The sequence below is a fragment of the Vicia villosa genome, linkage group LG5, assembly GCF_029867415.1.
Source record: "Vicia villosa cultivar HV-30 ecotype Madison, WI linkage group LG5, Vvil1.0, whole genome shotgun sequence".
Classification (NCBI taxonomy): Eukaryota; Viridiplantae; Streptophyta; class Magnoliopsida; order Fabales; family Fabaceae; genus Vicia; species Vicia villosa.
This window is the reverse complement of record NC_081184.1, coordinates 102,063,606-102,073,780: the sequence shown is the minus strand read 5'-3', so window position 1 is coordinate 102,073,780 and position 10,175 is coordinate 102,063,606. Positions and strand designations below refer to the sequence as shown.

The 10,175-nt window shown below is 35.5% G+C and overlaps 1 protein-coding gene across 1 annotated transcript; it reads left to right on the top strand.

Moving 5' to 3' along the window:
- Window positions 1-3,868: 3,868 nt before the first annotated feature.
- On the top strand, window positions 3,869-9,520 carry LOC131601902 (zinc finger CCCH domain-containing protein 24-like). Its single transcript, XM_058873830.1, has 14 exons — window positions 3,869-4,491; window positions 4,783-4,875; window positions 4,964-5,224; window positions 5,300-5,372; window positions 5,605-5,737; window positions 5,814-5,967; window positions 6,093-6,173; window positions 6,489-6,611; window positions 6,957-7,124; window positions 7,208-7,342; window positions 7,590-7,685; window positions 7,876-8,160; window positions 8,911-8,954; window positions 9,043-9,520. The coding sequence occupies exons 1-14, from the start codon at window positions 3,976-3,978 to the stop codon at window positions 9,287-9,289; spliced, it is 2,409 nt and encodes an 802-aa protein (XP_058729813.1). The 5' UTR covers window positions 3,869-3,975; the 3' UTR covers window positions 9,290-9,520.
- The last annotated feature ends 655 nt before the right edge of the window (window positions 9,521-10,175 follow it).

Genomic DNA, 10,175 nt, shown 5'->3' with positions numbered 1-10,175 from the left:
TAGAGACATTTTGAGTTATATTGTGATGTCAAACCTTCCCCTTTCTCATTTTTCGCCAAAACTTTCTCAGAACAAAAAAAAAAAGCTCGTGAGCAAACCCAATTTCTATCATTTTCAAGCTTTCTCACAACTTCTACTTTATTGAATTTAATCTCATGACATCACTTAATCTCTACTCCACTCCATTCAATCCAAGAACTTACTTCTCATATTTGGTAGTTTTCTCACTTTCTTCATTTTTTTGACTTGTGATGTATGCATTACTTAAATAGGTTGTTTAAGGTACAATAAATTATAGTTACACTCATAATACATAGTTTATTGATACATGCATTAACATATTTTGGATGCTTAGAGCATATGGCATGTTGGGTTTATGAGTTTTTTGGTTTTTCTGAGTTTCATGTTTTTACGGAAGTGCACTTTCATATTATTTTTTTGTATTTCAGTTTATGAGTAACAGAAGTGTACTTACCTATATTTTATGCATCTCCTTTGTTTGTTTGATTTTGCATGTCTGTCATCTGGGTTTGATTATAGGTAAAATGTTTGACAATTAATATAGATTGAGGCATGGTAAAGTGTCCCAACATTCATCAGTTCGTAGGGAGAGAGTTATACCATTGTGACCACCAGTTGGTTCCAGTTCATTTGATGCAAAAGAATGGTCTTCTGGAGTTTAGGTGTCTCTGAGTTCGTCTTCCCAGAGGCACGTGTCACATGCTGCTGCTCCAAAAGTCCCACCATTCCATTTTGATGCACCTACTACTGATGTCGTTCCTGATGTTTTTCCAGGAGGCCTCTATAACACTTGATTACTTCCTTTGTATGCAAACCATGTTGTTAGACACATATGAGATGAAGAGCTAAAATAAATTTGTATTTATTCTTTTAAACATATATGTTATGATATTTGAACTTTCTGACGATTATGTATATTTTTTACAGTACCGTGAGAATTTAAAATGCATAAACCATATTAGGAAGATTGTGAAGCTTCAACATCTTGAAGAGCAATGGTTTCATGATGTCATGCAGTAATCTGAGCTGCAAGATTTATGCATGACTAATTATAATGTTATTAATTATAGATTGGTGAATTGTTTGCTTTTGTAGAGAGATGACAATCAGAGACGTCATCTTTTCATCTTCCGATTGATGAATTGTCCATCACACTTGATGATGTGTCATTCGTCCTGCATCTTCCAATCAGGGAAAGATTATTAAACCACTCCAAAATCTCTAGACTTGATGCACTGACATGATGGTGCAATACTTGTGAGCTGACCCCAGTGATGCCCAAAAGGTTATGGTTGACACTAAAGGGTGTCATGCTAGATTTTCATTTCTGGAAGAGTTGTATAAATATCAGTTGGTTGCAATAGTGGAGCTCGATGGTGATGATGTACGGGTTTTGCATCATAGAGCATGCGCATTGCGGTCATGTTTTATGTATTTGGTTGACACCTTCATATTTGCAGACAAAAGTACTTATTATGTCAATATCGTTTACCTTATATACCTTATTGACTTCGAGCGGATTCAAGAATACAACTAGGGAGCTGCTTGTTTGGTTTACCTATATTTGAAGATAGGTGAAACTTATCTTTGTAAAACTAGACAAATGGCATCAAGTAACACACTGTTTACAATATTATATTTTCACCTTTACTGTTACTAATATTTCATAACACTTGTGCTACACAATTTCTAATATTTTTTATGAACCATTTTTCAGGCACGGACCCTCTCTCACTTTCCACGCATCATCGATTGGTCATATGAGGATGAGTACAATAAGCCTTGACCACATGTTTACTCCTTTGTCCAGCTCAGCGGGAATTAAACGATCAAGTCGTTTCGAGTGTTTCTTGGCCATATTAGAGCAAACGATATATGATACACATCTTACGATGATCACCGTTAAACGCGTCTCTTGGATGGCATAACATTCTACTTGAATGATTGTATAATGGATCACGCCTGATTTATCCAAATCTTCCTGAGCGAATCATGCGCTAGCTCGAGTTTCTATAGAATATTCCATGAGACCCCACCATGTTTAGTCCTCCCACTATCGCCCGCGGAGATGTTGATTCGATGTTTGGTGATTTATATAATCATCTGATACCATTGGAAGCACGAAGTGTGTCATCTCCTCAATTGTGAAGGGACGCATTCAGTTACATCCAATGGTATTTCAGAGTGTCACATCCTTACATGACACTAGATGCTCAGAGATCCACTTAGGCTAGCTCAATAAGAGATATTAGAGGAGGAATATGCTAAAGCAGATTATGTGTTGATGTGTTACCTGATGTCAGCGTATTGTGGCTATTGGACCAACGAGTATAAAGAGAGGAAAGTTTTCTGGAGGCACTCCTGCAAGGACCACTATATAGGCCTTGCTAGGCGAGTCACAAAATGCCTTACAATACATGAGGAAGAGAAGGAACCAGAGAGTTAGATATACCCAGTAATTCATTTTTACTTGATTTTGATAATATTTGGATAACGGTTTGTAATTTATCAATAATGATGTTTGATTATAAATTTTAATTAAATTAATATATGTCATTTTAATTGAATTACATCAATGTATGGTTTAATTGAATAACAATTATGTATGCTTAGTATAAATGGCCTAAAATATAAGTATCTTAAAAAATGTCAAATTTATAACAAACTTATTGTCTAGAATGGAAACTAATTTTCTTGACGGTTAGTACAAAAGTATACCTTCAATTTACTTTCTTGAGTCATGAAATAAACACATTACGATAAGTTCAAAATAAGAGTTATTACGAAAGTGCACATAGATATTCACCCTTTCATCACTACGAAGAAGATACACTTCCGCACTAATTTTTAATAAAAGGGAAATTCTTATTCCACTCCATGTGTTTCTAGCGCACCACGTGAAATTTCATAAATGCCCCTCAAAACCGAAAATATATTTCTAGTGCGCACCAAAAACTGAAAGACTATACATTGGAACCGAAAATGTATTTCCGGTTTTATACCGGAGATATAACTACAGTTTTGTGCTATACAGAAACCAGAAAAACATCATTAAATAACACCATTATCAAAACACGCAAACATTACATAAGGATTGATAACAACGAGAAAAATACGAAACATAACATAAACATAGGAAATAAGGATTTTAACAACAAAGCAAACATTACAAATCAACGTCCGCGTGAATGTTGCAACATCCTGATAATATCATCGACCGATCTTGAAATAGTCGCATATGGTTCGATCAGAACTTTCTCCTCGAAACTGGTATACATATTCCACATAGCCCGCTTATCAACGTTGTTATTCAGCTCACGGTTGATGAACACAAGCTGCCCCTCTGTGTCAACAGATGGAGAGCGGTACTCGATTTTTCCAACTTTGCGATTGTCGCCATAAGGTACACGTTCCTGCAATGTTATACGCACTTTTCAATTGGGGTGTACATGGTGATCTTAAATTCCCGTGATGGTGTGGCGCCGATAAAGTGGACAATTCCAACATGCCATTCGATGTTCATTTTCATGTTCATTTCTGGTTTTTGGTGTTGTGTTATGAAGAAATATGACAAATGATATTATATAAAGGGAAGAGTTTTTTAGAGGTTTTATGAAAATATGAAGAAATTGTGTGATAAAAAAGTGACCATGCTGGTTACTGTTTTGGACTATATATAGTTGCCATAATACCGAAATTGAGGGGCCAAACCCAATTTGGCCTAATAGTGATGCGTACCAAAAATATATTTTCGGTTTTTAAGGGGGCAAAAACGGAATTGCACAGGGTCTTTCTTAGGACATGGAATAAGAAATTCTTTTTAATAATGGCGAGTGATGGGCCTAACAGGGCTCGTGATGTTGGGCTAAAGTGCCGAACAATCACGATTGGTCCATAACCATTCCCGTTACCAGTCGAGAGCAGAGCAGTTATCGGAGCAAAACACAGTGAACAATGGCGGCCAGTGCTGAACTATCTCCCTCTAAAATCCTAGACACAATCAACCCTCAGGATTCCACCTTAGAGCCACCTCTAACAACTCCACTAGACGCCCAAACCAACGAACCGACCGAGAAACGGAAGAGAGACGATTCCGACGGAAACACCAACACCGATGACAACCGTTCTCTCCACCCGCTATGGAAAACCAGTCTATGTTCCTACTTCAGAAAACATGCCACGTGCAGCCACGGCGATACCTGCCGATACGCGCACAGCGAGGAGGAGCTCCGGCCTCGACCGGACAGTACATGGGACCCGACGTCTGAGAGAGGTAAGAAGGCTTTGAAATCCGTTACCGGCGAGAAAATTGCAGTTAAAGACGGTGTAATGATGACGGAGCTTGTCGACGATATTGATGGCGATGGAGGTGATGAAGGTTTTGCATCCAACCAAGCGCTCAGCAAATGTTTAGTGCATTTGCCGATGAAATGGAGCTCTGAGAATTTGAGGAATTTCCTCACTGAGCAGGTAAGCATGTTTCCAGGTTTCACTTTTTCATAAGATAAAATTGAAATTGCAAAATTGATTTTGACATATGTGATGTTCTTATTCTTAAGTATAATTTATTGTGCATCCAAAGTGGATTCAAACTTGAAGTTAGAGTTTGTATATTTTGCTTCAAATTGAGTTTTGGTTTTGAATTTAATTTTCAATCCACTTTTTCATAAATTTATTCAAACATAAATAACATTACATTCAATTAGTTTAAAATCAAATTGTGTAATGAATCGGTTTGATCTTGTTGTTGAATTTCTCTAGGGTATACCTTTCAAGCACGCGAAGACGAAGAAAGGTATGGCCATTGGTTTCGTTACATTTGAAGATGAAGAACAACTGAAGAGTTCTTGTAAGGTAGTTTTGTTATGATAATGACTAATATTCCTTATTGATCTTAAAATCGTTGTTTGCAATTGATGATTGATAATTATGTATTTAATAGGATTTAGAAGGGAAACAAATAGGCAACAAAACAATAGAGATAGCTGATGTTAATCCTCGATCATTTGAGAAGAAAAGTAACTCTAGTGTTCCTTCAAAGGGGGCATTGGATGATGAACCAAATGATGATAGTTTGGTTATTGATGGTTCCGAGTCAAAGAAAAGAAGCTCGCGTGAAGTCGTGACTCCTCTGGCCCATTTGTCCTATGCTGATCAGTTGGAGCAGAAAAAATACTCTCTCATGCAGATTCTCAAGAAGCTTGTTAGTCATAATTGTTTCTATTTTATCATTGTAGTTTTATTTATTTCTTAAATTGAGCTCAAATTGTTTTGGCAGCCTAGAAATGCTCGTAAAGCTTGTCCAAATGGTGTTCCAGTTCCTGAATGGATTCTCAAGTCTAGGGAAATAGGTAGCATTTTATATCTGTAATGTTTCTTCAAATCTATAATAATAATTTAAATTTAGAATGTTCCGGAGTTTAAAAACTCGAGGTGCTAGTTTTGAAATATCTGATTTAGATTTTTCTTCATGATTTCACTCCTTATGTTATTATTTCTGTGTCTGGTTTACTATAAAAAGTACAGTAAAAAGTTAAGTGGATTCAATTCTTATTAAGCCACTTCTTTCTCACACTTGTGCAGGTGGTCTTCCATGCAATCTAGAGGGTATTATTGAATCACCAATTGTAAATGGATATCGTAATAAGTGTGAGTTTTCTATTGGATATTCAATGGAAGGCAAAGCAACAGTGGGCTTCAGCCTTGGAAATTTTAGGTATTCTGCACCTTCTCAGTTTGCTGAGTGGTTTTTGTTTATAACTTCTTAATTGTATACTAAAATATTTTAATAGGGAAGGTGTAACAGCAGTTGAGGAACCAGTGAACTGCCCAAATATTTCTACCATTGCTTGCAAATATGCTGCTATCTTTCAAGAATTTCTACAGCACACTGAATTACCAGTTTGGAACAGATTTAAAAATTGTGGATTTTGGCGTCAATTGACGGTATACTTGTTGGATTCTATGTTGAAAATTTTACGGCCATGTTGATTACTATTTTTAGATATGGTTCTTATTTTTTATTTCATTATGTATTTTTAACACTTTCTAAAACTAATTGGTTTGGTAAGGTTCGAGAAGGGAGGTCAAATGGGGATACTGTTGATGCTGAGACTTTTGACGGTATTGCAGAGGTCATGCTTATTGTGCAGGTTATTTTTTAGCTTTTTAATGAATGCGCTGGTTATTATCCTCTAAAAATAATGTTGGAACTTGGAAATACCCTTTGAGTGAATGGTTAGAGGGGGAGGGTGATTGTTTCTTATACCTATATAAAGGTTCAATCTGATTGTGAACATTTAGAATAAAACTGACATGCCTGATTATGGGAACATTTTGAACTTGTGGTATGGTTTAGATAGGGAGACCAGATCCTGGAATACTTGGAGCTTATGATTTGGGTTCCCTTCATTCTTTTAAATGTCATTCATCACTTGTTGACTTGTTGTCTTTGTTCCTAATTTTAGGTCTCTACTGCAAGTTTTGATAATGTACAAGTAGCTGCTGAATTTAAGAGGCTTGCTCAGGCATTTGTTACAGGAGCTACCTCTCATTGTCCAACTTTGCCCCTTACAGCTCTGATTGTTCAGGTAGCAGCCTGTCAAATTCAAGTTTCTTTTGTCATAGATTGTTTGTTAAGTATCAATTTTGCATATTCATGTAATATAAATTAGATCAATCCAAAGATGTTACTCTTCCAGTGTTTGTTACTCTAAAAACATGGCCATAATATTAAGTTCTTTTTTATTTGAGAAAAAGACATTAAGTTACCATCTTTATCAAATATCTTAAGTGTAAGATTTGATAGTTTCATTGTTAATTTTGGACAGGTCTAAAGTGTTAGTTATTGGTTGTTGTTTTTCAATTTTGACCACATGTTATGGTGTAACTTAATTTTTGGATTTACTTCCAATGGAAATTGGTCTTACTTGTAGGATCACCAAGGAATATCCAATGTAGCACCATCTGATGCACCGCTGCATTCACTTCCCATAGCAGCGGGTGATCCTGAGAGAGATGAAAGCATTAGTGCTGCAGATGTTAGAATTCATGATTATATCAGCAATCTCCGATTCTCCATATCTCCAACCTCATTTTTTCAGGTTGGAATGAAAATTGTTGTTTCATACTGGTTTCAACAGCATTTATTTTCCCAGAATATGAAGTTTTGAGTGTTCTGCTATAGGTTAACACACTTGCTGCCGAAAAGTTATACTCCCTTGCTGGAGATTGGGCATGCTTAGGTCCTGATACATTGCTATTTGATATATGCTGTGGGACAGGAGCAATTGGCCTGACATTAGCACATCGTGTTGGAATGGTAATAATCACCATATAAGCTTATTTCTCCTTGCCTTTAAAAAGCTTCTTTTTTCTTTTTAGCTTGCAGATCTTTAGAAAATTTATTGTTCAATATGCCCCTTTGGAGGTATTATATGATGAAATGATACATTTGCATTGGTTGAAAAATACTTTCTGCTCTACTATTTAAGAGCTAATTTTCCAAAATTTCCTACTTTTTTTTTGTTTGGATTTGCTCAAATAAGATTTTTCCTGGGTTCTTCCAGGTTATTGGAATTGAAATGAATGCTGCTGCTGTATCTGATGCTCATAAGAATGCTGAGAATAATGGCATAAAAAACTGTAGATTTATCTGTTCGAAGGTGAGATCAGCCATCTTGATTTTTCAAATGCATGTTGAATTATTTTAATTGTTGATGTCCAGAAATAAGGCTTGAATTTATAGTTAGTACCACATTGACAGTTTTTTCTCACGAAGATTTTCAATCTGTTTTAATTGTTTCGTTGTATTAATGTTACAACTCTTGCATGCTTGCTTATATGTGGAAACAGGCAGAGCAAGTTATGGGATCTCTGTTAAAGGAATACCTTAATGTGCCCAAGGAACAACTTGATGATCCTAATACCTGTGGAACTGTTGATGACATTCCTGAAGACAGTGCCTGCCCAGAGCCCGAAAATGGTAAACAGGCATCCCATTGTTCTGAAAATAACAATTCAGAAGTTGAAAATGAGGTTCCGAAGGAAAGCACTTCTGAAAATGGGAATACTTCCATGCAACAATTTAAAAATGTTGTTGCTATTGTTGATCCTCCCCGTGCTGGACTTCATCCAACTGTAAGAATTACATTTACACTTTAGTTTCTTCATTTTATTTGTATTAGTGATTACTAACATAACTCTAGTAGCACGCATTGTCCAAAATATGATAGTTTCCATGCATTATTCTTTTGTTCTGTCTAGTTGTCAGCCATTTTTGTAGGACATAGAGACTTAGGTCTTAGCAAGCAGTTTTATTTGCCCTTGCAGTACAATCTATATCAGGTTTCGGTCAAAGTAGTTGAAATTTAAATATCGCCTTTACCTATAATTGTGTTGGTTCCCGACACCCCACTGCCCCTAGAACCAAAGAAAAAAAAATTTAGGTCCCTGCTTTTGCTAAAAGTTGAAGTATGTAATACTGTGATTCCTTGTGCTGTTCACTGTCTGGCTTCTCAAGGGCTCTTGTTCCACGATTCCTATAGATTGTCATTTATAGTGACTTTCTTTGCAAAGCGTTGGTCTAACATGTCTTTTATTGCAATATTTCTCATGTTCCATTTGATTGCAGATTTCTACATTACAGTTTTCTATATTGTAGGGTAGATTTTTCAAGGATTAAATTCACATACAATGTCAATAAAAAATGTTTGATTTCAATCATAACTACTTTTAAAGTCATACATGTGATTGATTGTGATTTGTTGAAACCGTAATTTTTTTACACTGATAATGTATCAAAATTAAGTTACTAAATTATTATTTTTTGTACGTGTTATGCTTTCTCTCAAAAACTGAATTTCTGACTTTTGATTTGTGGGATTACAGGTGATAAAAGCTTTAAGAACCCATACACGTCTGCGAAGACTCGTGTTAGTTCTTGTTCTGAACTATGCTATACACTTATTTGACTTATTTTTCGTTTTTATTGGAAATCTAATTTTGAACATTTTAATGTAGTTATATATCATGTAATCCAGAAAGTTTGGTGGCAAATGCTATTGAGCTCTGTACGCCATCCCCCACAGAAATCGAGAGAGGAAATAAAGACAACAGAGGATGGAGAAGGATGAGTAGTGCTGGTCTAGCTAGGCATAGGGCAAAATCCATGCCCATTTCAGAGGCCTTCAAACCCATAAAAGCCATGGCTGTTGATCTTTTTCCACATACTCCACATTGTGAATTGGTTATGCTTCTTGAAAGGTAGGTTATAGTGGAGTTTAGGTTGAAGTGGAGTTTATTTGCTAGGCTCTCAATTTCAATTGTCCAACAAAATTTTGGCTGTGTTACAAGCTGGACGAATGTATGTTAGTTAGTGCTTATGTATTTTGATGCTGTGCTCTTTAAATTATGCTCGAGCATGATCCTCAATATTCAGCTGTCGTATAATTTCCTTCCTGCTGTATGTAGCATGAAACTTGGTTACTGCTTTGAAACATGTTTGGGGTTACTGTAGTTCGCAGACATTTCATTTCTATTTTTTTATGATACCGGATGGCGAAAATTCATTGTATATACTCTGTGAGCAACAGAAATTCGATGCAAAATGAAATGGGGGAGAACCTTTCTTTTTTTAAGAGAAAATATTTGGCTAAAAAAGAAAATGATTTATGAGCCATTTTTATGACTTAATCCATTAATCTTATGAGGTAGATTAGTTTAATCGATTAGGAGCTTTCAAAATACGGAAACCCTAACTCAAAATAGAAATACATGGATAAATCAATTAATTTTTTTAATCAATTAAGAGATCATTTACCTTTATCTAATTGATTGGACCAAATCCTTACTCGATTAGACGGTGTAAACACTCTCAATTGATTAGGAATACTTAATCAATATGATATAAGTGATATAAGTCTTGATGTGTTCTAAAGATGTTTTAGGATTTTGAAAAATATTTCTTAGTATGCGATTGCCTAAATACTTCAACACTATCTTATAACTTGAATCTTTTAATTGAGGTTTGAGATATCTTTTTGATCATATGCTATCACCAGAAGCTTTTTTTTTTACAGTCGAAATCAACTCCCCTGTCACAAAGAACGCTTAACATCAAAAAGCCATTTGACTTATTGAGTTGTTATCTTCAA

What these genes read in the sequence shown, in the direction of transcription:
- LOC131601902 (XM_058873830.1), top strand. Translation starts at nt 3,976, where the DNA reads ATGGCGGCCAGTGCTGAACTATCTCCCTCTAAAATCCTAGACACAATC. An exon ending in AACTGAAGAGTTCTTGTAAG is followed by an intron (nt 4,876 to 4,963) that starts GTAGTTTTGTTA and finishes TGTATTTAATAG; the next exon opens with GATTTAGAAGGGAAACAAAT. An exon ending in ACACGTCTGCGAAGACTCGT is followed by an intron (nt 8,955 to 9,042) that starts GTTAGTTCTTGT and finishes ATTTTAATGTAG; the next exon opens with TTATATATCATGTAATCCAG.